This window comes from Thunnus maccoyii, chromosome 7, assembly GCF_910596095.1.
Source record: "Thunnus maccoyii chromosome 7, fThuMac1.1, whole genome shotgun sequence".
NCBI lineage: Eukaryota > Metazoa > Chordata > Actinopteri > Scombriformes > Scombridae > Thunnus > Thunnus maccoyii.
Genome location: NC_056539.1, coordinates 30,876,763 through 30,904,620, shown reverse-complemented (window position 1 = coordinate 30,904,620; position 27,858 = coordinate 30,876,763). Strand labels below are relative to the sequence as shown.

The following is a 27,858-nucleotide window of genomic DNA, read 5'->3' as shown; positions in this document are numbered from 1 at the left end:
AGAGAAAAGAGTCGACACATTGCAGTTATCTGAAAACTTTAATTTATTATATAGCAAAAGTAGCTCTCTTGTGCGGTTTGCCATCATCAAGCAGTCTGAACACTGTTCTGAGAACATTCGTTGAGCTGGTAGTAACTGTAGGATCCCTCCTGTTCAGCATTTACTCACCACTGCAGCACCACTCTGAACTCTGCACACCCCCGAGAACACGAACCTGGAATAACAGCCTTTTGAAATAATCATCTTTTCTCTCAGAGAATATTAGTACGCTTCAGTGACTAGGTCACTTTAAAGTATTAAACTCCTAGGAGTTAGTTTGACAGTTCACTAACTCCGAAGGCCAACAACCATGACGAACAGGGGAAATGTCTGCTACAACAGAAGAATTCAAAGTACCACTTAACAGAATGAATTCAAAAGTCTAATAAAAAGCATTCAAAATGCTTTTTTTTTTTTCAAATTAAAGATATGGTATCAATTCAAATCAATTACATTAAACGTTTTGATGATTTAATCAACATAAAGTGTTATAAAAATTGCATTGCGTTTCCTGGGGCATAGAGTTAACAGTACAAAATAAAGTAAATAACAAAAAACTGTAACAAAACACAGTCTCTCTGGTCCTTAAGCATGTTCAGAACACTCTTAGGTTTTTGGAGGAAGCGGTACGAATGAACGCAGTGCAGAGCGTCAAGACTGACGGTCCTGATTCCACAGTTCTCCATCCCTGAAACTCAACTAACTCTGAAATACTGGATGAGAAACTGACACCAGCTGTTGTGGAGGAGGGGGACAGAAGTTAGAGAGGTGTGACGAAGTAGTCCGCAGGTTTCTGGTAGGTGTGTGCTTGCTGGTTGTGTGTTTGCATCTGTTCCTGCTGCTGCTGCTGCTGGATGATCTGCCGGACTTCCTCCTCCAGCTCCGGCGGGATGATAAGCTGGTCGTCGGGGTCCGGCTGGGCGGGTGCGTTGAAGTAGCCGCCCTGCTTTCTGACGGGGACGTCGCCCGCCTCCTCTATGAGGTCCTGGCTCCTCCCTTGGCAGGCTACGGAGCCGTTAGCTCGAGCCCTGCGACCCAGAGTCCCTGACCGAGCCTCCCCGCTGAGGCAAGGAGAGGACGGAGGGGCGGCGGGAGACAGGGAGGAGAGGGGGAGAGGTGAAGGCTCGTGATTCGAGGCGACGGATGGAGGAATGCTTGTGCTTGAGTGTGCATGAGTGTGCGTTTGGGGCGCGGTGCAGTCCCGGCCGTGCAGACAGTGGACGTCGGCCTCCACTTCCACGCGGCTGCCGTTAGAGAAGACGCCGGCGATGGGCTCCTCGTCCTCGCTGTCCAGCCCGTTGTCAGACAGAGCTCCGGAGAACTGCCTTTGGAAGTTCCCACCTCCGCAAGCGGCTCTCCGCACGCCGGCCCGCCCCGGCAGGTTCAGGTGAGACGTCAGAGGTTCGGTTTGGGGTGGCGGCTCTTCCGAGGACGCCGTGGAGCCCACCTCGCTGCTCATTTCGGACGTGCTGAACTCACTGCTCAGCTCACTGACGGTTCCTGAGGAGGCGGGCGGTAGCGGTATGCCGTCGCCGCTTGCAGAGGAGTAGGGGTGAGCGCCGGCGTGTGCGTGCGCACCCGGGCCGGGGCTGGGAGGCGGAGGCGGCGGCTCGCAGAAACAGCAGCAGTCTTCGGTGATGCTCAGCTGCACGACGACGGCGCTGAGGCTGTCGGAGCAGCCGTAGCTCTGAGCCAGAGTCACCAGCTTCTTCGCGGCGGCCAGAGCGTCCGGGACGTTCCTGACGGCCTCCACCGCCTCGCTGGGAGACAACATGTCCCACAAGCCCCGGCTGCCCAGGAGAAAGAACTCATCCTGCGGGGTGAGCGTCACCGTGGAGACGTGGGGTCGCGGGGTCACAGATGGGCACAGGAAGGAGTATCCCATAATTCTGGTGGAGTCAGTTACACCACTGACTTTGTTGTCCTGCAGAGAAGGAGAAGAATGTAATTTATGTAACTAATGATTATTTTTGTAATCAATTCATGTATTCAGATTTAATTGACTTGTTCATTCAGATTTTCTTCCGATCGTTGCTGTTTTCTTGTTAATTACTGGATGATTTTACATCTTCAGGCCACAAAAATGACTCAAATTAAACAGCCTGAGGGAAGAATTTTGTATTTCTTGAACTGGTGATATCTTGTATTTATTGTTATTAATATAATATATCTTATAATATCTTAAACCTGTGACGAGGGCTTGCAGTAGACATCTTTATTTTAGGGGGTCAGAAGCCAAAAAAGGTTTGGAACTATTGATTTAGTTGATAAAAAGTCATCTTTAAATTGTTTTGTATTATGTAACCAATAGTCCAAAACCAAAAGATATTTCATTTACACTGACAAAACAAAGAAAAACAGACCTTTTCACATTTTAGAAGCTGGAACCAGCAAATGTTTTGTATTTTTGTTTCATAAATTGAAATATTTATAAATTTTTTGGAAATGAGAGAATGATGCTGGCCGTTACCTCGGTGATGATGGCATTATGCTGCCGGACTCTCTGGTACTCCGGCTCCTCTTTGACAGTGTGGATGGTGGAGAGCTGCATAGCTTTTCCATCTCGGCACAACACAGCCTGGCACCTTCCCACGTTGGCGGCCTTCAGGGTGAAGCAGCTGCCGTGCTCGCCGGGAGCCACCGGGTCGTGTCTGATGTGACATAAAGCCGCTGAGCCGCCCATCCTCTGACCCGCTGTACCGAGTTTCCTGCAGGAGAGAAACACAGAGCGTTGTTCTCAAGACGAGTGTGTGGAACCAGATCGTTTTCTTTCTGCGTGTCGTTCGAGGAATTGATCCGCTACCTTTGCATGGTGAGGAAAGTGTTGGTCATGTAGTCTTCCTGCCTCTGGCCCCTGTGTAGCTCCTCCGCTAGCACGTCTCCCATAGTGCACTGCAGCAGATAAGGCACCTCGACGTTCTTGTCTCCATCGAAAACTCCGTACAGGGCCTCCCGGATCCCGCAGAAGCTGTCCAGGGCCAGAGCAGCCACACACAGCCTGAGAACAACAAACAAGAAAATCCAGCGGTTATCAATGAATAACCAGAACGACGCTGCCAAGAAACACACATGCGGTCGCTGCCTTCATCTCAACCTGCCTTTAGTCTTTATTTATACGCCTGAACGGTTCAGTGACTGCACATCTGCAACCGGTCCAGAACGCAGCAGTAAAGCTCGTTTTTTACGACTTGCTGTCCGACCACGTCAGGAACCAAATATGTTTATAGTTGTTCCAAAAAGCTGCAATCAAAAAACTCTGGTTCCTCTCTCACCTCCACGCAGCTTGCAAACTGATCGCTGTGTGATGTGTGTGTGAACGTGACAGAAAGCCCCTCATCTCATCAGCCTTTGGAAATATGGTGGGGTTTTCCGAAGCTATTTGATCATCTGACAGACACGTCTGGAGGAGTGTACTGGCCCCTTAAGACTACCGACCAACTCTAGATCCTTAAAAACACATTACTGTGGTCCTGGTTGTAATGCAGCTGCTTCTACTGCATTTTAAAAAAATATAAGATCCTGTTAATTACATTTGAGACCTGCAACAGTTTGGTTCTTGTGTATTTCTGATCTTAAAATTCCATATTCTCTGAGGACAAATGATTAAAAAAAAAAATCCTGCATAATGTCCAAAGTTCAAAACCAATACATTTCATTGACAACATTTAAAAATGTTTTATTGACTGTCAGATAGGCACAAACACCTCTCAGCTCTGCTGACCAGGAGCTTTTAAAAGTTCTGGATCAAACTTTAACTGTTTAGCTGAGTCACTGCTTTCTTTTTACAAAAACATTTTTATATTAATCGCCTTTCTATGATTTGTTTTTCTGCTTTGATTGAGCTTTTTATTTTATATCTAACAGTATTGTATTTTAGTGTTTTTTCAGTGTATTGTAACTGTAGTTTGGAAAAGGTCTTAATAATCTAAATAAAGTTTACTATGTTCAGGTCAGCAGACAGACAGATATAGAAACAGATGAGCGAGGGGGACGAGTCGACTGACTTGTTTTTGACTCCGGAGGCTTCTGTGTAGCCGTGACTCCAGACTGCAGGAGCCCCGTGACTCTCGCTCACGCACGGAGCAGACGGGGACGGATCCACCCTGAAACATCGGATATTACTGCAGAGAGGAGGAGGAGGAAAAGAGGATGATTTCATGAGTCGGCAAGTCAAATAATTAATCATTTTCAGAGATTATTACAACTGTATATTTCAGTTTCCATACTTGAGGAGCTCCAGGCTCTTGTGGTCCAGGTTGAGACGGGGATTTCCTGTGAGATCCAGCTCCTGGAGCTTCTGAGGAAGCGACTCCGGCAGATTGATGTCGGTCAGCTCGTTGCAGCTCAGATCCACGCACTGAGAGAGAACAAGACAGATGATACGCTGATGAGCCTCAACGACCTCATGATTTACACACTTTGATGACAAGATGTTTTTTATTGAATCTTCATATACCTTTATTTTAAATTTCAATACCTTTTCTTCTTGTATGACCATGTTAAATAAAGCATAATAGGAGGATGAACAAGGATATTGATCCACAAATGTAATAACTAGAGTGCAGATTTTGCAGATCTCAGGAATGTTGCATCAGACTTATAAAACTGTTTTGCACTTTCTAAGTAAGTGGAAGCTTTGGTACTTTCTCGAGGCTTCCCTCACTAACAGTAGGTTGTTTGTCCTCCGACTCTGGGTGGAAACATTATTTCACATGTTAGCTGCATTGCCAATATTTTCGCTACTGTTTGACTCTCTTCTTCTGTCTCTACTCTGTGAACTATTCGTGTTTCAGGAGTTTGTTTTCTCCTAAGTTGTTCTCTTTCACGTTGTAGTTACTGAATTATTATTTTATTTTCCCCAATTCCACTACACACACAGACATATATACATAACACACACACACACACATTGATGAAAACTGTCATTTGGATTCAGAGAAAGGCAGAGATTAAGGAGTTACCAGGAGATTACAAAGGATTTCCTGATCTGGCCGAACCCAATAAAGACGAACACAGAGGTAGAGACAGACAAAGAGATAAAGGGACAGAGGGGAGCTTGTTTTTTTTTTTTGTCATCAAACTAGAATGACGCTGATTTTTACCTTTAATTTTCTGTTACACAAGAGACACTGCTCAGGAAAGTCGTGATAAAACTGGAATCCTCCACCTGTGCACCCAATTCCTGCCTCCTTTTTTTAAAAACATTTTTAATCCAGTGTCTGAAAAGGTCATAGTTATAGTGCTTTCCCTAGTTAGTGCTAGTTAAGCTAACTTAAAAAAAAAGTGGCCTACACCCATCAACACCCAGACTATTCTCGAATTAGAAAAGTTTCATTCTGGTTTTCTGGCTTATTATAGTACACACATCCTTAGAAAAGTAGTTGATGATACTAGGATGAACCTGGTTGCCAAAAATCTTGCGGTTTTTGACAGTAACAGATGATCATTTGTTCAAAATACTCTAAAATAACTTGTGGGATTCCTCAAGGTTCAAGTTCAGAGCCACTACTTTTTAATCTGTTACCCCCTTGGTGATGTCATCTCTTTCCACAGCTGTTCTATGACTAAACAATGTGGCCACAACAACAAAAAATTTTAAGCTGAGGAAGACCACTACGGCTAAATAACCACATGTATCAGACCAACCTTGATCTCAGGCAGCTGGAGGACCTCGGGGAAGGCGTTGATGCAGTTGGAGTGGGCGGAGAGCGTGTGCATGCGCTGACAGTTCAGGATGGTGGTGGGTACGGCTCTCAGTCTGTTGCCGCTCAGGTCCAGCTCCTCCAGCTGCTCCAGTTGTGCCAGTTTACTGCAGGAGGAGGAGGAGGTACGGTTATATCAGAGCGCCGGCACTGCAAACTTTATTTTGGAGCCACATTTATCAAACTCATCTCTTTTGTGACCTTTCTAGAAGGGGAGGGCTGTGATTTGAGACTGGATGATAAAACAAAGTGTACCGTATTTTTAGGATTTAGACAACTCATAAAAGCAAAGGAATGCGAGTAAATGTGAGCTTGGGTGGCCCTCGAGCCTACAATTAAGTCCACAAAATTGGATGATGCTCTTCAGGAGGAGCTCCAGATCTCAGACTCAGTGTGTTTTGGGAAGCTAAACCTCTTAACTAGACTTTTGTAAACTCTACTAGACCACTACTTGTAGGGTGACGTTGCGTCTATGTGTGTTTTCTGTTTTTTTATTTGAGATTTGTCCTTCAATGCAGCACAATTCAAGGTAAATAAGCAGTGTAGTTGTTGGCAGGCTCTGATCATGTGTGGTACAGTATTTTACCTTGCGGTGAAGGTCTGCAGCTGGTTGTAGGCGAGGTGAAGCACTCTGAGGTGGCCGTGTCCCGTCAGGAGAGGGATACACTTATCTGTCAAGTTGTTATTGGTCACATAGAGCTCCTCCAGGCTGCTGAAACTGTCGTCTGATAGGCTGGCCGCAGGGAGGTTCTCCAGCTTATTGGCCGACACATTTAGGTATCTCAAGCTGTGATGAAACGAAAAAGAACATTAATTTAGTGCTTTAACAAGTGGCGTAATAAATCAAAGACACAAAGACAGAAAGATGAGAGGAGTGAAAAAGACATTACGGAGAGAAAAACAAAGGATATTTGTTGTGTTTACCTCTGTGCTTTGATGAACAGGTTGTGTGGGAGCTCGATCAGATGGTTGTGTTGGAGATCCAGGACCTCTAGCTGCGATCTCTCCAGCCTCTCAGCCAGCCGACACACATCGTTCCAGCCTGCCAGCAGCTTTCTCAGGCTCCCACTGGACAGCAGCCTACAGTACACAAACAACAACGCCAGCTCAGTCTCTCTGTGTGTACTGTAAACCAGTAACATCATCGCCAGTATTAACTCTGTTTTACCCTGATGATACGTATGATGCTACAATCACCTGATTTTCCACTGAGGAATATTCGAGTTCACTCACAGTTCACAAGTTTTGCTTGTACAAGTGTCCAAAGTCAGATTCAACAAACTCTTAACTGCACAAACTTGTTGTAAATCGTTCATTTCAGCCTGATGAACGTCATCTGTTCATGGGATCTGATCATTAGTATAAATAACTCCCCTAAAACTGCCATATAAGGCAACCTGTTACGCTCCGTTTGTAGGCAAGTTTCATTCACAAAAATGTCACAGCAATTTCACAATGCAGAGCTTAAAGTCCTGCTTCAAGAAATCAGTAGCATCAGAGCATCGAGTATCAAAGAGTTGGCAGTGATATGGTCCAATTTTTAGGCTTTTTTACTTCTTGTATAATTAGATATCTAGAAATCAACTAGAAATCTTTCCAGCTTTTGTAAGACTGTTATTTTATTTTGACAAACTGTAGTGTTAAGTCGAAAACGTATCTGACAATTAAACAAATGAAAATCTATATATACACTGCAGCTGACAGGAACAGGAGGTCATATTATACTGAGAAATATGAGCCTTTTATGTTAATGTGACTTATAAAAAGGGAAGCTGAAGGGCAACGAGAACGCTGAGCTTTTAAGTTTCATCATGAGTCATTAATAACACCATCGAGCACTTCATGTTTAACTAGGAAAGTAGTTTAGAAACATGCACATTAAGTCTTACTGTCTTTATCCTATTGTCAGCTACGACCTGCTGCTGTTTCTGATGTGCTGTGCGTTTATATTTAAATACACTGAAGGCAGCCTGATGCAAGATCCGTATTAGAGAACATCATTTCCTTCTCAAGGGGTTCCTGTTCAATTACAGAACAGGAACTGAACTATCATTCACGTTTTTGTGTTGGACCGCAGACAGGAAGTTAATTCATTGTGTGTTTTAAACTAGAGCTGCAAAGGCTGATTAATCGATTAGACGATCGACAGTAACTGAATCGATCAGCTACTTCGGCTCACCACTACCAGAGCGCCACTACCCTCCTCCTCCTTATGGAGGCGCTGAACAGACAGTCAGATGGACGGCGATTGTAGGCGACAACGAAGAAGAAATGCGAGCAAAATAACTCTCCGTGTCCGCGCTGGAAACACAGAGCTGGAGCTTTGACAGTCACTAGAAGCACATCCGTGGCCCTTTGTAAAAGTTTCTGAGTGACACCTGTGTTGTAGCTGAGCTAACGTTAGCGGCTCAGCTTGCTGTTTCTCATGTTAATGTTACTGTCATCAGCCCTGAATATCTTGTAAAGCTCTGAATATAGCACAGCATAGTCCGTTATCGGCCCATGTGTTGTGTTTACTGCCATGGAAAAGTAATACATATTTGGTTTATTAGCATGCCGTCTCTTATCAGATATGCTAACGCTACCAGCAGCTCTGTGAGAGGCACAAACTGAGGCTACAGTTAGCAGTGTTCTGATATTTATACTTGACAGTGTTTCTTTTCTGTGAAACTGATGTACCGTTAATAAATACTATACATTATCTGACTATTAAATACTAGTTTTTGAAAGATTAACAGCGGGAGGAAATATCTATATCTATTTTTAGGGGCAAATGCGACTGTAGAGCCCTGCTGCCGTTAGAAACTGGGTACAATTAGCTGATAATTAGCAGTCACCTGGTGTTTCTGTAGTAGTGACAAAACGTTTAAAAATATACATATTGGCAGTTTGAATTAAAAAATGGGGTGCATTCCCTGCATGAGTTTGCTGCGTCCTTTCAGATTTTAATGCGTTACAGATGCAGGATACGAATCTATCAACAGCACTGAAATAATCTAAAGTTTACTGTGTTCAGATCAAAATCAAAGTTTCAGATCAGAGACTTTTTCAATTATTCCAAAGACAAAAACGTATTTGTATTACTGGCATTTTAGGAACCCGTTTGTGCACTATTTATTGGTGAAAAACTTACTGTATGGGCAGCTCAGTAACAGAATTGTGGTTGATGTCTAAAACTTCCAGTCTGCTGCTCTCACACACCCAGTCAGGGACACAGTCCAGCTTGTTCCTTTAGAGAAAATAAATACAGCATCAGCATCCAGCTCAGAAAAAGCACGTATCCTTCTCTTCCACACTGTAAATATGACAGTAAAGCGCCTTCTTACCAGGACAAATCGAGAACAGTCAGATTCTCTGGCACCGGCTGCACCTCCAGCTGTTTCAGCTCTACAAACACAAACATAACATTCCTGACTCTTTATAGACTGTGAGTGTGAATGGATATACAGTGTCAAACATGATCTGTTTTACATCCATGCAACACATAATAAGTGCTAGTACCGTTGTGTGCAGCGTGCAGGCTCTTGAGGGCGTGACCGCTGACTCTGAGGAGGGAGAGAGTGTTTCTGTCACAGCGGAGGAGTTCCAGCCTACAGAGAGGCCTGACATCCAGCTCCTGTAGACCAGTGTCCCTCAGGTCCAGCTGGACGATGTGGACCAGCTGCTCCGTGTCTCCTACTGTCACCGTTTGAAGCCGGTTCAGCCTGGACAAGAGAATATGGACATGACGAAAGAGGGTAAGTCTGTCAATTTACAAATCAATTTAGAGCTATATTAATCACCAACTATTTTGATAATCTATCAATCATTTTTAGTCATTTCTTTAAGACTACGTCCAAATTCTCTGATTCCAGCTTCTTAAATGTGGATATGTTTTAGCATCCTGGGCTTTAGGAAAGAGTGACTGACATTTTCTGCTATTTTAAAGACCAAATGACTAATCGATTAATCAGAAAATAATCATTTATTTCAGCTCCAATTTGAACCCTTATTGTTTTGGCCACAAAAATAAAGAAGAGTCATGCTAGCAGCTCTGTGCTTTGAGCTAAACGGTAATGTTAACTAAACCTCTAGCATGCTCACAATGACAATTCTAGCATATTGATGTTTAACTGGTATAATGTTTACCATGTTCACCATCTTAGCTTAGTGCATTAGCATGCTAACATCTGCTAATTAGCACTAAACACAAAGTACAACCGAGGCTGCTGGAAATCATTAGTTTTGCAGGAATTTGGTCATAAACCGAAGTATTGGATGAATTAAAATTTTGATCTCATGATGGTTAAATGGAAAAGTCTAGGAATCAAAGTCATTAGAATTCATCCTCTAGGGACTTTGAATATCTGTACCAAATTTTACATCAATCCATCCAATGGTTCTTTAGATATTTCAACAACCAAACATGTCAACCTCATGGTGGCCCTTGCGGGAAAGTCAGAGGATCATCAAAGTCATCAAAATTCATCCTTTGGGGACCACAAATGTCTGTACAAACTTTCACGGCGATCCATCCAACAGTTTTTGAGTTATTTCAATCTGGACCAGGCTGACATGATCATCTCTGGAGCCGCGCTGCTAGCATGGCTCCGGAGGCTAAACTCAACTTTAATTATTTAGCTGTAAGATTTCCAAATCCACAGGACAAAAAAAACAACACAGAGAAACACAGAGCACATTTTTTCCTGCAGCATCTTGACAGGTCTTATATTTCAAACCAGCTTTGTTCCAGTATTGCTTCTAAAAAGATCTGCGTCAGTGCGGATGTGTTTACCTGAGATCTATGTGGCGAGCAGGCAGCCACTGCAGCCCCGCCATATTCAGGACAGAGAGCTGGTTCCCTGCCAGACAGAGTCTCTCCAAGCCTCTGAGCTTCTCCAGGATTGGAGGGACGCAGCTGAAACAGTTGAAGGACAAGCCGAGGTAGGTCAGGCCCTCCAGAGAGCCCAGATCCACAGGCAGAGAGCTCAGAAGGTTACCGTCCAGAAGAAGAGTCTGCAAGCTGAACACAAACGACATTATTCATTCGATGCATGAATGATATAGAACACAGTAAAGCAGTAGATCTTTTATCGTCTGCTTGATAAATAACAAACAGACATTCTGCTGGTAGACAATAACTGAGCATTTGACCCCGAATTCCCAGTCGTGCAGGGAACAGCATCAGCATGATTCTGCGCTTTGTTCACCTGACAAAACCTCTGTATTATCAGGACGGGAGTCTGGTGCTCGGCCTGCTGTTCACTTTAATACAGAGAGAAGGATTAATCTGCACTGATGGAACCACAATGATGACAAACTCCTGTCTGATATCTCTGTTAGCAAAGTAAAAAGGTCACCGAGGATACATTCTGCTCTTGGCCAATAACCTGACAAATTATCGTCATCATTAAAATCATCATCATCAATAACTGAAGCCCAGAGGTCGACATTTTCTTTTCAGCCTACTTACTTGTGCATGGTTCCAACTTCTGCAGGCAGAGACGAGAGACGATTTCCAGACAAGTTTAGCTCTGTGAGGGAGGTGATGTCACACAAGGCCAGAGGAAACTCAGACAGAGCGTTATTTGACAGACTGAGGCTTCTCAGTTTACAAAACCTGAAGAGAGGGAGAGAGTGAGAGAGAGGGGAGGGGCAGGAAGAAAAAAAGGGCAGACAAAGAGGGACAAAGATATTAATCTCTCTGTGCTATAATCAGACTCTGGCCTTCTTCTGAATTTAGGCACTGACAAAAACAAACTTGTGAAAACTTTTTTTTTTTTTAAGTTGCGTAACACCTGTGTGATAAACAGGGAAAATTACCAAGAAGGAAGCCTGCACAAGGTCTCTCTGCATAAAACATACAGTACAAGTGCTATTTAAAACTAAATGTTTACACGACTAAAAGATTTCACCATAACAATGCAGCATGTGGTTCAGGTAGGAGCTGTGTGTGTGTGTGTGTGTGTGTGTGTGTGTGTGTTTCCTGGCTTTCCTAATGCAGTTCACCGAGGGGCCAGGGTGAAAAGCTGAGCCGGACCCACGTCCTTCCGAGGGAAAGTCACAGGAAAAACACATTCCTCAAAACACTGCCTGGGAAGTGTGTGTTTATGGAAGGACAATGCCTGCATATACTGTATACTCGTTTTTCTTTCACAAAAATGTCACAGTCTTCATCTGATGTTATGAAAAGTGGCAGGAAAAGATGCCAAAAGGGGAAACAGAAAGGTGAGAGTGTGTAAGTGTGCATGTTGCACTGTATCATGAATGGATAATGCTGTTCGATTGGTGGACCTCCAGCCATTTAGTCTAATCTGACAACATGTGACTGACAAGTATGAGATCACTAAACATGACTTTAAAGGTGCAGTGTGTAGGATTTAGTGGTGTCTAGCGGTGAGGTTGCAGATTGCAGATTGTCACCCTCCCCTTTCAAGCATGTGCGGTGGCTGCAAAACTTGTGAAAAACGTGAAAGGCCTTCTCTCTAGAGCCGGTGTTTGGTTTGTCCGTTCTGGGCTACTGTAAAAACATGGTGGTCCACCATGTTGGGCTCCGCGGATTAAGACCTGCTCCCTCTGTAGATATAAAGGACTCATTCTAAAGGTAACGAAAACACAACTTATTAACTTCTTATTTGCAGGTGACTACACACTAATTAAAACAGACTTATAAATATTATATTCAGTTTCTGCCAGATGCCACTAACTTCTACACACTGCACCTTTAAGTCTTGCAATAAAGTAATAGTCTGTATACAGGCCATGTGCTGATGAATACATTTTCCGCCGGTAGAAGAAAAAGACGTCAGATGCTTTAGTTCAGTTATTCTCAAACCGTAGCAGAGCATGAACGGAGGTAAAAATGTTAAGTGAACTAAAGCTGAATCAATCTGAATCATAGAAAATCAAATCAAAATTCACATTATCACAAAACGACATGTTTAATACCAAATGAACAAAGAAAAAAAACAAAGCAGGAGATGCTCGTCAAGCCAACTGAAGTCAAGAAAATATGACGAGGTTTATCTTGCTCTTGAGTTAATTGTCAAAGTAGCGGAAGAGTCTTGTGTCTTTTGTGTTTAAAAACTCTTGGCAGCTTTGGACAAAGATTAACTTGATGAGAATGTTCTTTTTTTTTTAAAGGTTCAAACATCATTTTAATCACTTCTAGCCGCTGTTGAGGATGTTCACTTGGTGAAATCTACAGATTTCAGCTTTAAATATGACAGATTACAACCTTATGTCAATGCTATTTTATGAAGTCTGATAGCACTCAAGTTTGGTTCCTTTTTTTATTCCTTTTTGCTAAGTTGCAGTTTATCTCATAGCAGCTTTATTTAGTCCACTTCAAAGAGCTACTGAGTCCTTGTTTGATGATCTGTGTCATTTCCCTTTATTTTGCAGTGTTGTACTATTTTGTGTGGGACAGAGCGCCTGTCTAATTGCAGCTCACTACCCTCACAATGGGGAAGGCCTTTCCTACATAAGAGGAACGTGACGGCAGGGACCAATTCAACAAGCTGACCTGGAAACCACGGAAGAGCCTTCTGCCCCGGAGGTCAGGTGGCTGGATGTCAAATCTCTCATCTCTACTGTAGCTGGCTTTTAATCATCCAAACCACACAGCCTCCCATACACACACACACACACACACACACACGTCATGTGTAATTTGATCTAAGCTGCTTCTTCTTTAGACCATATGGTAGCTCCCCAAGACGGTAAAAACCACTGAGGGACATTCCACGTCCAAAGGAAAGAATGACAAAGAGGGAGAAAAAATAACTGCTTTTCATCTGTGGGCTCCTCCTGTTGACTAGTTTCCTAAAACACAAAAAGGATGGTGTAGACCCCGTCTGAGTGCTGGTGATAGAAAACTCACCTGGTGAGTGCTGGAACACCTTTGTGCGGGGACATGAAGTTGCTTTTGAGATTGAGGTGGGTGAGGTCCTGGCTGTAAAACAGCTGAGCGGGCAATTCCTCTAGGCTGCAGCACGACAGGTCGACTGAGTTCACTCTCTGGGATGCAATCTGACACAGTGGGAGGGAGCGACAGGACGACATGATGAGCGACTTATGACAACGACCAAGTCCACAGCAGGCAGTTAAGTTGTGTAAAATGCTGATACGTTGAACTTGAATTTATGAGAAGACGTAAAAATGAAGCAAAGAGCGGTACAAACATGGCAACAAGAAGGAGCTAGAGCTGACACACACACACACACATATATAGACATACAGTATGTACAGTCACACACCTTTGAGGCCGTCCTGTGCCAGCGGAGGTGCTCTGTGTAGGAGTCGTAGCTGATGTAATAGGTCTGGCTTTGAGGACCAGCTGAGCTGAGAGCCAGACAGTGGCTGTGTCTCCTCACCTCCTCCACCTGCAGCAGGGAACACATTTTAGCTTCCTTGCATCTTTTCTTTTAACAAATCACCTGTCTAACCAGCCTAATGTATGACTGTGCATTTTCCAAAAGTATGTTGAAATGAAGGTTTTATTTGCTTCATTCAGTGCTTCTTTGGAACTGGTTCATATTGCAGGAATCCACCTTATACTTCTGCAGATTAAATCTAAATCAAATTTAGATTGTGAGGTAATTTTGTTGTTTTATGTACAGGTGTGAGGGTGTAGACAGTCCTGAGGGAAAATATAACCAAACAGAATAAAAGGAGACTGTACAAGACAGCAACTTCAGCCTCAATTACGTCATTATTGATATGTTTGTTAGCCTATATTATATAGTCTGACTGATAAAGGATATTTGAGGCCGATACCAGTATTTGAGAGTTTGAAAAATCCAATATGATACATCAGCCAATGTTATTTTTCTTGACACAACCCATAACATGCATAAAAACATTTTTGATAGTGTTATCTTCATTTTTTTTACAACTACAAACAAGAGTAGGACGCTTTATGATTGAAAAATAAACTTGTTATCTTTGACATTTCTGTACTTCACTTTCTTGTCTTTTATCAGCTGACATAAACACACATACTGTTCTATCTGCTATGAGCTGATATCAGCCTGGATGATTTATCACTCAGGCTGTAGTAGATTATATAAATACTGTAAACTGTATATAAATGCGTCTTTTTTGTTTATGTGGATGGGTGGAGGATTTAAAAAAATCTTAAACTAAGAAATATTTCACGGTATATTTATATATTTACTGTACAGTAGCAAACAATAGTTTGGACACACCTTCCTATTCACTTGAATGAGGAAGTGTTTCTAATTATACTGTGTTGCTGCCCAGCCTGAATCTGAACGAGGGCCAGTATTTATCTGGCAGTGCAGGATGAGAGCACAGTTGAAGAAGAGGTGATATTTTGTATCTTTGGTCTAAACCGCAGTGAGGAATTCTGTCCCTTGGAGGCTGGTTAACAGGTAAAGGCATGAAAGCCTTTCATTCAGTACCTTTCCTCCGATGAGAGGGAGGATGTGCATCTTGCCCGTGTGGGCGTGTTTCACGGACGAGACAATGAGGCAGGTCCCGCTCAGCGTGACCTGACGCTTTGACCAGCGGTTCACCGGCAGTGCCAGCTTCCCTTTCCGCACGTTGAACACTCCAGAAAGCTGCACGCGCTCAGTACCTCCCACGCTCCGAGGCTTTCCTGAAGAAAGAAAGAGAGAGAGAGAGAGAGAGAGAAGCTCGTTATATGAGTGTAAAACTAATTGCTGATAATCATGAGCCTAGTGATCAGTATACACAGTGATGCTTTTCTTTTCATAATAGCCTTTTGCACAATAAAATAAGTTTATTTTTAGCTCTGTGGGATTTTGTGAATTAACTGCCTCACACTGGATTCCTCTTTCAGAGAGTGAGAGGCACAGAGCTGTGTGGTTATGTAAGTGAATTGTAGCTAATAGCCTGTGGGCTGAGAGAGTGAGCAGTCACTCGGGCGTGATTTGTTACATTAACCCCTCGCTGACACAAAAAGCACCGAGAGTTCAGCTGCAGTCACGGAGCGCCGCGTTGCTCTGTGTGTGTTTGAACCCGTTGAAAGCAACTATACACTCATTGACACAGTATATTCTCTTTTAAAAGTGTTTTCTGCTCTGCATGTTTCATTCTCTACACTGTGATCACCGGAGAAAAAGAAACACACGAGAGAGTCTGAGCCACTAAGAAGCCTGAAATCAGATTAGCTTGTTATGTAATGTCTTATAACACCAGCATCTAGATCCTCCCTGTCGCCTCCTCTAGTGACTGAAACAAGACATCACTCAACTTTCTCCACAGTTTCACACCAGGACTAAACAACTAGTATGGAAGAACATGGAGGATGGAGCCTCTATACTATTTGTTATCGATTGAAATGTGTATCAAAGACCGTCAAGTACTGAAAGTCAGCTTCAAATGCTTGACCAGATTCAGAGATTTTATTGACATTTTTTATGATTGCTATACTGTCATTTTACTCTAAACATGACAATATTTTTCACTATATTGTCATGTATGTTTCACAAGAGGAGTTATAGTTTGATAAATACGTTATAAACATCTGAGAAATGTCCTTATAGCTGCTTAACTACATTACAGTTCATTAAAAACAACAAATTAAATGTTTATGTACCAATTTAAATGTGGAATGGGAATGTTTCAAATAAAGTGTTACCAGTAAACATTACTTGTTTACCTTAAGCGAGTTAGCATTGTCATTGTGAGCATGCTGCTATTAAACTGACGCTGGTTTGTCACATAGAAACATCTGAGAAGTCGTCCATGGAAACTGTTTGAAAAAGAGCAGGAACTTTCAAAGAATACTTGGCAAGTATCACCAGATGGTGATAGACAGATGATTGGTTGGTTCGGATGATTAGTCCGAACCACCGGTAGTTCGGACCAATCAGAGTCACGAATCCAGCTGCCTCGCAAGGTTAGCTACCATTAGCATTTATCACAGAGCTGCTAGCATAGCTGTAAACTCAGTCTTGTTCATTTTCTTTATGTCCAGTGTTTCCCCATAGAATTTTTTTCAGGCCTGGTGGTACGTGCCAAAAAACCCCTAAACAGACGTCGTGCAAGGGAAGGCATATTGGTGCTGTCAAAATTTAAGCTAAACACATTGAACTTGTTTTAACCTATTTGTTTGTTATATTTGGGGTTCTTCAACCACTCTGGGTCCCAGCCAGATTTTCGATGTTTGCCTTTATTTTTTTGGTTCAGCTTCAGTTGGACCAACATCAACAGCGTTTATGCTTGAACTAACTTAACTCAAGCTTTCCTCTCATCTACCCCTCTCACTTCTCTATCATCCGCCCCTCTCACTTCTCCCACTTCTTTATTTCTCCCTTCTTCCCCATCTGTATTTCTGCTTGGCTCCAGAGTTTTAGAGAAAATCATTAATATACTGTATTTGGTTGTCCGTCCTCCACGTTAGAGCTTCTTCTATTCTTAGGCGGCGCCATGCTTACGTTAGCTAAACTGCATCCCATACACACGTACTCTCACTCTGCAGTCATTTAAAGGAGACTCTGATGGCAGTGGCACTCAAACGGCGTCAAGAGTTTCCTAGAAAACGACACAGAGGTCGACTCAAGTTGACTCCCAAACACAAATTATTATTCATTTCCAAATGAAGGGGTATTTGGTGTTATTTTTGGCATTAAAAACTAAGATTTTTTTTGGTCTGGCGGGGGTTCTCTGATGTCTTAAGGGCCTTAATCTTGAGATTAAAAATCGCTTTTTCCAACAGATTCTTTGCCAAAATAGAAGCACAATTATGTTACGAACTGATAGATTTCCAACAAACTGAAAGGTCAAGAAAAGAGGAAAAACATACCGTAAAAGTAAGTCATTATAGCACACAGTTTCTGCAACTTTTCTTATCCATCTAAGTCCTTAAAATGTCCATGGATTATGTTTAAAATTCTTTTGGATGACTAATTTTTTTGCTTTAAGCCTCATGTTTTTTTGTAGTTCATTCCTAGATGAGTGATATGCCCACATGCAAGCACCTTTTTTAGAGTTCTGAACGTACCATCAGTTCAAATAAGAACAGAGACTCCTGAGAGTATAAAACCTGATGATATAAACAAAAATACAAAAAATGATTGAAGCTACTGTTTATGCCAATTGGTGATTTCATGTTACATGAACAACGGATAGGTGATTATATGGTTTTCTCTATTTCAACTGCCCGAATGCAGAAAGCTTATGAGTCGTCAAATGTGACGTAAATCTATATAACTGATAACTGATTCTTTCAAATACACCCCATTTTAAACTAAACAATAACGTGGAATGTGTACTGTGTGGGTCCACCCTTCCCTGGGCGGTGCAGGCGAGACGTAGGCGGGTGTAATATATACACACATACATGCCCTTTCCTTCCGTCTATTTCTCTGAATGGGGAACATCCTGTCTCTCATCAAGTAACCAATAGTTATTTCCTGCTCATTTCATAGTGAGACGTTCTCGGTGCATCTTGTCCTTGACCGGCCCCAGAATCCAAAAGTCTTCATCCATGTTCCTTATTAGCAGCAGTTTCAAAGACTTTGCTTGAGGTTATCTTGAATTTTAGCTGGTATTGTGAGATGGCAACACCGCTGAGACCAAAATAAGAAGTTTGTTTCTCGCAGCCTGCGTGTATTTAAGCGGTTTTGGGCACAAATGTCAGACGAGTTTGTTGGGTAAAGTATTTTACCTTGTAAAGTAAAGCAAGTGACCTCTGGGTACTGCAGTTCTGGGCTGAAGAGGAGTCTGCTGTTGCGACTGTCTCAAAGAGATCCGAAACACTGAGGAGGTGAAATCTGAGTTCTATGAAGGTCACTTTTCTCTTACGGTCAGCACACTGAGTGTCTGTGTTTGTGTGTGTGTGTGTGTGTGTGTGTGTGTGTAAGAGAGAAAGAATAGTTGGCAATGTGCATTTAGCCAGAGGGATTATGCTGAGTCAAACTCCTTTGGCTCGACTCTGAACAACAGCATTCAGAAACAATTTATACTGCACATGCTGAGAGGACAGGACGGGACAGTGTGGAGCAAAAAAAAAAAATATGACAGAAGTTTGATTTTTAGTGAAGTCGAAACTCAAGAAAACATCTTCAAAATATTATAGATCTGGAGCTGGAGTCAGCAAAGTCTGCGGTGATCTGATCAAAGTGCACTTGCAGTAAAAATGACTACACATGACTCTGCTGAGAATATGACAGTCATCCGCTGCCTTATGACTCATGGATTTGAAAGTAACATAAGGAAGATGATGTGTGAGGTGAGGGTGACTAACCTATTTCATACATAAAACACTAACGCAGAGGTTTTCGAAGAGGGCTCCGAACAGTTTCAGGGGAGGCTCCGTGAATGGAAGTTATCAAAAGGAGATCACATAGAATAGCCTAAATGTGTGTGTTTTGGTTAGAGATAGCTCAGATTGGGAAGAATTGTTCTGTTTTTCCCATTTTCCCAGAGTCAGAAACTAATAAATGCCTTCTGACAGACTTATTTATGTATCTGGTGTAGTCTGAAGTATGTCATATAACAGCAATATCAGGCTATCTTGGCTGGATTGTTGAGTGTCTATGGGATCGAATAACAATCATGATCCCATAGGCATCCAGGAATTGAGCAAAACTAAGCAGGAAAACCGGTGGGGGCTTTTTTCCAAGTTTTGTCTGAGGGGAGGCTCGCAGTCTCAAGACTCTGCACAAAAGCGAATGAATCTAAAATAGCTCACAGCTCAATGGTGCAAGCTATGTAAATGTGACATTACTGGTTTCTAATTTGGTCCAGAATCTTATCTTCTGTCGTCCTTCAGTTCTCTCTGTTAGGTATCTGTATTAGGATATCCTTTTATCCTTTAAGTTGAGATAACTGAGGTTCAATATGCTCTTGACCTACCTCTATTTACCCAATGTAGAGACTACACATTTCACAACACAAAACAGAAAAAAACAGCTAAATAAAGCATGTTAATGTGGTTAACTTCATTACTTAGCATTAGTCATCAGGCTATCAAGCCTATAGGGATTGGTGGACTTGCTTGTCCGCCCCCTTCTTTCTTCTAAAACAGCTTTTCTACTTACAGAAATGCACAATAGTCTAATCACAAACAACTTATTAGTTTATTTACATGTTTCAGTATGTCTATGTGAATGAGAAGTCTTAAAGTAACTAGGATAATGGACATTTGAACATTTACAAATCCACAACAACTGGGCAAAGTCCATCTGCTGGTGACGATCATGTGATACGATCAAAAGCTCCACAACAGCTGCTGGATGGACCTTGTGGTGAGAATGTTTTCTGAGCTACTGTTTCCATTGGCAAACTTTAAACCTCAAAATATACTTAAATACTAGGTCAATACTCCTGAACATGGCATTAAATCACTAAAGGCAATATGTGAGCTTATTATTATTTCATTAAAAGTTAATGGAGATTCAGCCAAATGCGCTGAGTCGCAAAACAGATCTGAAGGCTCATGAGGAAACATGACAAAATACCTCAGTTTATTTTTTCCAGACATTTCTCTAATCTTTGTTATCGTCTTGCGAATTACTGGAGTTAAACTTCTTCGGGCTCATAAACTTTTTAAAACAACAATCTGAACAGAAAAAATAATCACAAGTTGACTTTGCTTCGTTTTTAAAGGGGTCACAAGCTACAAGAGGTCAGGACCGGGCGTCTTAGATGACTTGCTGTATGACAATTTTTCCACAAGTCATCGTTATTTGTATTATTTATGTTGAAAATCTGATTTCAGCAATGTCATGGTTATTTCATTCCATGACGCCACCGCCGCACTGTAACTGTGTTCCTGTCACGAAGGTAGCGCTTCCACTTCGCTGTCACACCAGCCTCTCGCTGCTCGTTTTCATGGCTGCGTGTTTGTCTGCGGCGGCTGGAAGGGCCCCTGCGTCCAGCGGCATAACTCTACGTCACGCTTTGTTCCTCTGTCGTGTTACTGTGGGAGCCAATAGAGGGGAGGAGAGGGGAGGGGGGGGGGGCTCTCCATATAACATTTCCAGGGACGAGACAGAGGAAAGACAGACATATTTTTGCACTATGTATGTTTAGTAATAGTATATCTTTGGGCGTATGCTTTGTAAAGTCTACATAAAAGGAGCCACTCTTGAACGCTCTTGAAAGAAGACTTGAGCATGACACTTAAAACTTATCGAATAGGATTGAGAAACTTCCAGCATGTTAATTCTAAAAAATGTTATTTTCTGTTTCCTCCTAAATCATCACACCATCAGCTCCTGACTCTTTATCCTCAATATCTTTGTTGAGGGTGTAAAAAAACAAAAAAACAAGGTCAAAAACAATATCCAGTTGTGCTAATCCCATAAGAGATCATGGCTGTTTTCCCATCCTCTTATCCTGCTTTGTCAGCAAAACAGGATCATTATCAATAACAACAAAAAAAACAAGAGAACAAGAAGAGAAACAGGATCCATAATGTGGTTACAGTTTGGGTCTTTGGCGTTTGCCGAAAGATCACACCTGTTACCTCCAGATGTGTCTCCCTACAGGGCCTACAAACAGAGGGGTTGGGGTTGGGTTTACAGGCACAACACTGGTTATTGTCCCCGCACGACAATTGAATACACTTGTTTAACAGTTCGACTGACCAAACACAATGACAGCACTCACGGTACACTGAGAATGGATGAACAATGAATGAGCAGAGACAAGCCGAGCACGACTAAAGTGGCCCGGCTGTGACTCGCGACTAGTGGCTTTCTGACAGCTAAGGTACACTATGATTGGAAAATAATGATGAATCTTATCCAGAAAAAAAAAGTTGTTTTGTACTCACCGAAATAGAAGCGAATCAGGCAGCCGATTTCTGGATTCATTGCCTCCTCCTGCACCCTGCATGGGTCTTCAAACCCCAGATTAATGAGGTACTCGTTTAATATCTGCAGGGGTTTCTCATCATCTCCCAGCCGCCGCACAGCTCCACCATGCAGCTGGAGAAAGAGGGCTGGGGTCGGACTAGTATTGATGGGTTCTGGCCATTCTCTGCTCCCCTCGGGGAGCTCCGGGTCAGGCTGGACAGATGCTTGGCTGGTCAGGGGCCGGGTCTGAGAGCTGCTGGAGCATTTGGAGGGGGGACTGATTAATTTTGGGGAATCTGCACTATCACCAGCTTCATTGTCTTGTGTGCTTGTCGCTTGGTTGGAAGCATTACAGGGGTCTGTGGTGGTGGTGGTGGTGGTGGTGGGAAGGTCTGCAGCAGAGTTGCTGGTTGAATGTGCCGGATCAGAATTGAGATCTACTTCGTCTGAGGAGCTCTCAAATGGGTCGGGTCCCTCTGTGGCGCTGTCACAGTTGGGGCTCAACACTGAGGAGTCTGTGCCCAAACCCAGCCCGTCACTGAGTGAGTCCCGGTGCTCTGTGCTTCTGGGTCCACTTGGGCTGAAGTCCTCACAGGTGCTGCTCTCCATATCTGACCCCGAGTAGACTCCATAACAGTCTGCCACACTGAGGCTCAAATCCACCCCGATGTCATTCAGGTAGACCTCTGATGAAGAGTTGCTTGCCGTTTTATCATCCAAAAACAAGTTAGAAGACAGTTTGGTATCAGGATAACACTGTTTAGTGTTGCTGCTGTACTGCAGAGCCTCATTCTCTTCTGCTTTGAGGTTTTTGACATACACACTGTCACTAAGAGTTCTGATGTCATCAGTCTGTCCATTATTATCCTTACAATGATCATTTTGGTCAGCTAAAGCAGTAGTTTTACAGTTAATTCTCAAGACAGCCCCAGCTTTGCTCCCTTCCAGCTTACTGGCTACCTCTTGAGCTGTAGTGTCCGCTGTGCACAACACCGGCCGCGGGTAACAGGGCGTGAGCCAGTCGTGGACGTGAATACAGCCCCGCCGGAGGTCCGATCTCACCCATGATTTATCTGAGGCCTGGAGCTGCTTGGACTGCTTTTGCCGGAGAAAGGTCTTCCTATCCAAGCTGAGGGTGCTCAGCGGCGAGGCTGAGGGAGCGGGACTGGGCGCCTCCGCAGAGGACAACCCGGAGGAGCTGCTGGTCGGCGGAGCCCCCAGCGACAGATTCCTCTTGTGCCGCTGCCGCCTCTTGCCCAGCAAAGAGTTGACAGAAGTGGTGCTGTTGACAGATGTGAGAGTGTAAATGTTGGCTGTTTTCACGGCGGGTATGTTCATATTTTTGGCCGCGCCGCCGATAGCGTTGGCAACTTGGTTTTGATAGATCCCATTTCTTATCGCAATCTGGAGAAGGGAGGTGGCCGCCAGTCCCTTCCCGAAGAGCTTCGCCTCAGCGCCGCTGCCGTCATCTTCCCCGATGGAAGGTCTCTTTCCAGCAGACAGCGGCGTTAACCCACCGGGTTTCACGGAGCTACCGTCACCGTTAGATTCCGGTGTCCCCTGTGGTGTTTGTGAAGTTAAAAGCGCTCCAGACTCGCTTTCCTTCACACGGTCCATCCTGTTAGCTATACAGCGTCAGTTAGTTAGCAGGTGAATGCTAGCCTGCGTTAACGGCTAACGGCTATAGACTTCACGTTAGCTTAGCATGCTAAAGTACTGCGCAGTTCGTCCAAAGAATTGTCCCGCTACATCATCCCATTTCATAATACGCCCGTTAGCTCTCTGACAGGAGCTAACCGGCTCGTCGAACTGGTAAAACGATTTTCTAGTCAGTCGCCATGGAAGCGTTGCCACTGCTACAGTAGAGACCGATGAGAGTGATGGTCAGCGGTGCATCGTGGACAGGGCGGGGTCTCATTGGATATGAATTATGACGCATTCACTGCCACGAAGAGCTCGGAATTTGTAAAGCTATGAGTATGAGTGGTTAAAACAACTGGGAAAGTACCAAGTCTTGTTTTGTTTGGGCTAGAGAACAAGAAAGCCGACGGTAAAAGCTACGTATTATAGTCTGAAATGTTACCATTTGACGCTATAACATGTTTACGTGGCTTTATTAAGTCTCTTTAGGCTAAGGCTTTTTCACCTTAACTCATTACTATTTTCTTTATGTTGTGTGTTCTTTGTTATTAATACTGTGGCACTTTGAGTTTCACCATGAATGGAAAGTGCGGTACAAATTAAATGTATAATGATTATTATTATTATTAAAACAATCGGCACATTAATCGATAATGAAAATAATCGTCAGTTGCAGCCCTAATACAGTGGATCTGTGTTGTCAGCTATTTTGATATTTCATAAATATAATAAAAGAAAAGATGCACCACAATACATGTTGATCAACACAAACACCGAGCCCATTTCTTCTAACTATAGAAGCCACGAATTACGAGCTTAAACGGAGATATGAAAGCAACACATACTACAGTTGCGTTACTTAGTTAACTAGCTCAGTTTTCCTGTAAAGGAAGTGGTTTTCCCCGACTTTGTGACCTGAAATTACCTGGTAAATTCATGACATTCAATCTTATCCGAATATTTATTTTTGAGCCACACAGTTGTTGTCAATAAGTAACCACATAAGAGCAGTAACTCGTCTTCTGGCGCCACCGAGTGGGATAAAAACTGCACCACCTGAAGTTGAGTAAAGAAAGCACTTTTTCACCATCTACGAGTCAGTGCTTGAAGAATTCACATATTTTACTTAAGTAAAAGTGGCAATAAAATAATATGAAAATACTCCATTACAAGTAAAAATCCTGCTTTCAAAATAAGTAAAGTAAGTCAAAGTATTATCAGGAGTATGTTAGTAGTATTATCAAAAGTAAAAGTACTCAATATGCAGCAGAATGGCCCCTGTGAGCATTACATTATTATATATTATTTTAATTATTTATCATTGCTGATGCATTAGTGTGTAGGCAGCACTTGTGTAGTGGGTCATGGTGAATTTAAACTACTTTATTTGGTACTTTAATCCACAACAAAGCATAAAATCTGCATATAAAGTAAAGAATAAAAAGTGTAAATTGAAATGTAGTGGAGTAGAAGTATAAAGTAGCAGAAAAAGGAAATAAAAGATATATATATACAAGTACCTCAAATTTGTACTTAAATACGGTACTTAGGTTAATGTACTTAGTTACATTTCACCACTGCTGCAAATTATCTATCTATCTATTCTCCCTTATCAGATGAGAGTCTATGATAAAAAAATAAAAAAAAAACACATCAATTTGTGTGTCCTTGACATTAAAACGTTGCCTCTTTCTGCTGCCCCAATTTAAAGACCCTGGAGTGCAGATAAAGTAAAGATCAAGTCGACTTTAATCAGCTACTGTCTGTGTTAATGAATGCTGTCGAGAGAGCTGTCAGATTGTTGTAGCTGTCTTGGTCTTTGTCACTTTCACAAGCACTTGAGGGTGAACTGCTGTCATACTGCAGTCCAACAGAGGGCAAAGTGCAAGAGGCAGTTACAGTATAGTTTATCATGCTCTCACTCTTGCTCTCTTTCTCTTTTTCCCTCCCTCTGTCAAGTCTCCACCTCGTTCTCTACTGCAGTCACACACACACAGACTTTCACTCATCAGGCTTCATATATTGCTGTGGTTTTTCACTTCTTGTTGACTGAAACAGCGGCCAAGGTAAGCCTTTCTGTTATCTGTTATCATGTTTAAGTTGTGATGTTTGAATAAAAGTCACTCCTTGAGATTTACAGTAAAGTTTGAGTTAAGGTTCATCTGCTCCCAGTAGAGGTTCCTTCCTTTTCTTTTTCAGCAATTCAGTGTTCACTCATGTAAGACAAACTGGACATAAAGCTTCTCCTCCCCTTGAATCTTAATGGTGGTGGCAATAATCCAAATTTTTTTGTTCAGTAAGTGGAAGGGACACATGATGGATGGTAAATCTTGGGGGGATTAACAGTGAAAAAATGTCTCCCTGCAGATGCGCTGAGAGGGAGATTAATCTACTGACACATTAAGACACTGAACCCCCAGGAGACGTGTTTCCACTGGGACTCAGTGCATCTTAAGAGGTCATTTAATCTTGCATTAAGTCTTAAAAGCCTACTTTTCTTGGGACAAGTGAAACGCTCTACCGGTGGGGGGTGTGATAATTACACTGATTTCCAAATGCAGATCTCGCTGTAAAGATTCCCTCCAATGAAGTGACGTGAAACTAATTAGATAGAGCAGTAATTGATTGAGATATCCTTGAAACAAGTAGAATAAAATGAAATTACCTGATGTCACTGGAGGATTTAATTCAACATTTCCATGAGAAAATAAGATCATATAATTCAATAAGGAGGCTCTTTGTGGATCGGACGGACTGAAGGGAGATTAGTTTACTGTGTAAAGTAAAAGCACTCAGGGAAAAAGAAGAACAGAGAAGAAGGGGACCTAAATGGAGAAGATGGAGTAGGGCACTGGAGGATCACAGGCAAACCAATAGCAATCACAGCGACATTCTGCAGTCAATTTCATTTCTGGTATTTTGGACAATCACTTTCAATTTCAGACGGTTTGTCATGTGAATTAAATACTAAATGACAGCTCTGTTCCTGCTGCGTTTAAGGTGGCATTTGGATTTTTGTCAGTGCCAAAAGGAGACAAAAGAAAGAAACAAAGATGGATAATCCATTTCGGTATGCCCTCCTTTAAAATGGGAAATGAGGACTATAATTAAATGTGGCTCGTTTAAGCTCAAGGACCTCTGCTGCTAAGCAGCTCTGCCTATAGCAACGTGTGTATATGTATCTGTGTGTGTGTGTGTGTGTGTGTGTGTGTGTGTGTGTGTGTGTGTGTGTAGTTGAGTCACACACTTCCGTTTATTTTGGTTCCTCAGGCGGAGCGCTGACAAATTTAGATTGCAGCAGTCTAGAAATGTTGAATGAAAAAACATACCAGAAATACATAATTGGAGACTAGTCACTCATTAAGATCGAGTTGCTGTGTTTGCCCAACCCTGTCAACTTTTTCAGCAAGTACACTCAAAAACAGACACAGGAGGAAGGCATGCTTAAAGATTTTCACCTATGTAACTTAACGAGTGTATAAGGGGCACAAAATGTACAGCTTTTCATTCAATGTAGTTTACAAAATAAAACCTTTTATGACATAAAGGTACAAATACTAAAGTAAACTGATTGATTTGGCTTGTGACTCCTCAGAACAAAGGTTTATCCACTTGAGAACCTTTATTACAGGTTATTATGTGAACCTGTGCTGTGATTTTTCGGTGTTATTTGAGTACATTTAGGGTGCTAAAGATGTCAAATTATCAAGTGATTCACAAACAAGAAGCTAATGTTTGAAAAATAGTCATAAAACATATATAATAACATAATTTCATGTTCTGCTTTCCTGTCCAGTTAATCCTTTCATGACCCCTCAGATTTATCTTTTCCGATTTCTGATTCAATCCCTGGCAGCAATACCTTTAGCCTGGGATGGGAAGCTGTTGAGGTCATACAGCGAGCTGTGTTTGTGGTACTTTTTCTACTGAAACAGGAAGGAAAAGGAGAAAATTCAAGAAAAAAGGAACACACTGATTGTCCTGAGACTGCTAGTTACAAATACAGTATGTACTGTACTCTGAATCAGCAAAATATACCTAGAAATTATAGGGATACAAACTAGACTTGCAAGACAGGGCAACATAAAGTATTGTATAAGTACAACCTTTTGGACCCCCAAATGTACAATTCTGTTATTTTTTATGAGTGTAGTTTGTACGAATGAATCAACAAAATAATAAAAATTCAAAGTCAAATTCAATTCAGATTATTTGTCCATTAGGAACTTAGATTGTAGAGGGAGCTCGTGATACAGCCAAACACGCACACACACACACACACACACACACACACACACACGCACACACATCTAAACATGTCTAAAACACACCTAGACTTAAAATAATAAATTCAGTATCAGGTACAGGGTAACATAATATAATATAATCTGATAAATAATAATAAAAACAAGACAGTTATTATATTTAAAATAGTTAAAATTTAAAACATTTTGATTGTGATTTTTGACACTGATTGTCTGATAAGTCATCCTTTATTATTCCTTACAGCACATACACTGCACCATCATTTAATAATGCATGGATCAGGTTCTCCTGACTGTCTGGAAAGCATAAATTTGTGTGTGTGTGCATAAAACAAATACTCCTAAACCACATCATTTCACTTCATACTGGTACTTTATCTGCTCCCAAAATGATCCGTCTGCAAAATGCATCTGCACAAATAATAAAATAATAAAATA

At 42.2% G+C, this 27,858-nt stretch overlaps 2 protein-coding genes across 4 annotated transcripts in view; one reads left to right on the top strand and one right to left on the bottom strand.

The window, feature by feature from the left end:
- Window positions 1-19: 19 nt before the first annotated feature.
- Window positions 20-23,449, bottom strand: LOC121900989 (PH domain leucine-rich repeat-containing protein phosphatase 1-like). The gene is made up of 17 exons (XM_042417592.1): window positions 21,493-23,449; window positions 15,146-15,342; window positions 13,979-14,104; window positions 13,603-13,751; window positions 11,194-11,340; window positions 10,516-10,743; window positions 9,243-9,445; window positions 9,068-9,128; window positions 8,875-8,970; window positions 6,666-6,821; window positions 6,328-6,528; window positions 5,686-5,848; window positions 4,266-4,396; window positions 4,044-4,160; window positions 2,843-3,037; window positions 2,510-2,747; window positions 20-1,963 (listed from the first exon to the last, which is right to left on the bottom strand). Exons 1-17 carry the CDS (start codon window positions 23,129-23,131, stop codon window positions 800-802), a joined length of 5,211 nt encoding a protein of 1,736 aa, XP_042273526.1. The 5' UTR covers window positions 23,132-23,449; the 3' UTR covers window positions 20-799.
- A 1,286-nt stretch (window positions 23,450-24,735) lies between these two features.
- The window catches only part of LOC121900990 (tensin-3-like), a 59,904-nt gene continuing 56,781 nt past the window's right edge, over window positions 24,736-27,858 (top strand). For 2 of the 3 annotated variants that reach the window (XM_042417595.1, XM_042417594.1), the window contains exon 1: window positions 25,115-25,221. The gene's annotated coding sequence lies outside the window, so the exon portion shown is untranslated. Of the gene's footprint in view, window positions 25,222-27,858 lie in introns of all 3 variants that reach the window. The other variant, XM_042417593.1, reaches the window with a different exon arrangement.

Excerpts from the sequence above, each read along its gene's own strand:
- LOC121900989 (XM_042417592.1), bottom strand. The coding sequence starts at position 23,131 with ATGGACCGTGTGAAGGAAAGCGAGTCTGGAGCGCTTTTAACTTCACAA. Across the intron at positions 15,343-21,492 it reads CCTGATTCGCTTCTATTTCG|GAAAGCCTCGGAGCGTGGGA; the intron begins GTGAGTACAAAA and ends TTCTTTCTTCAG. Across the intron at positions 2,748-2,842 it reads ACTTTCCTCACCATGCAAAG|GAAACTCGGTACAGCGGGTC; the intron begins GTAGCGGATCAA and ends TCTCTCCTGCAG.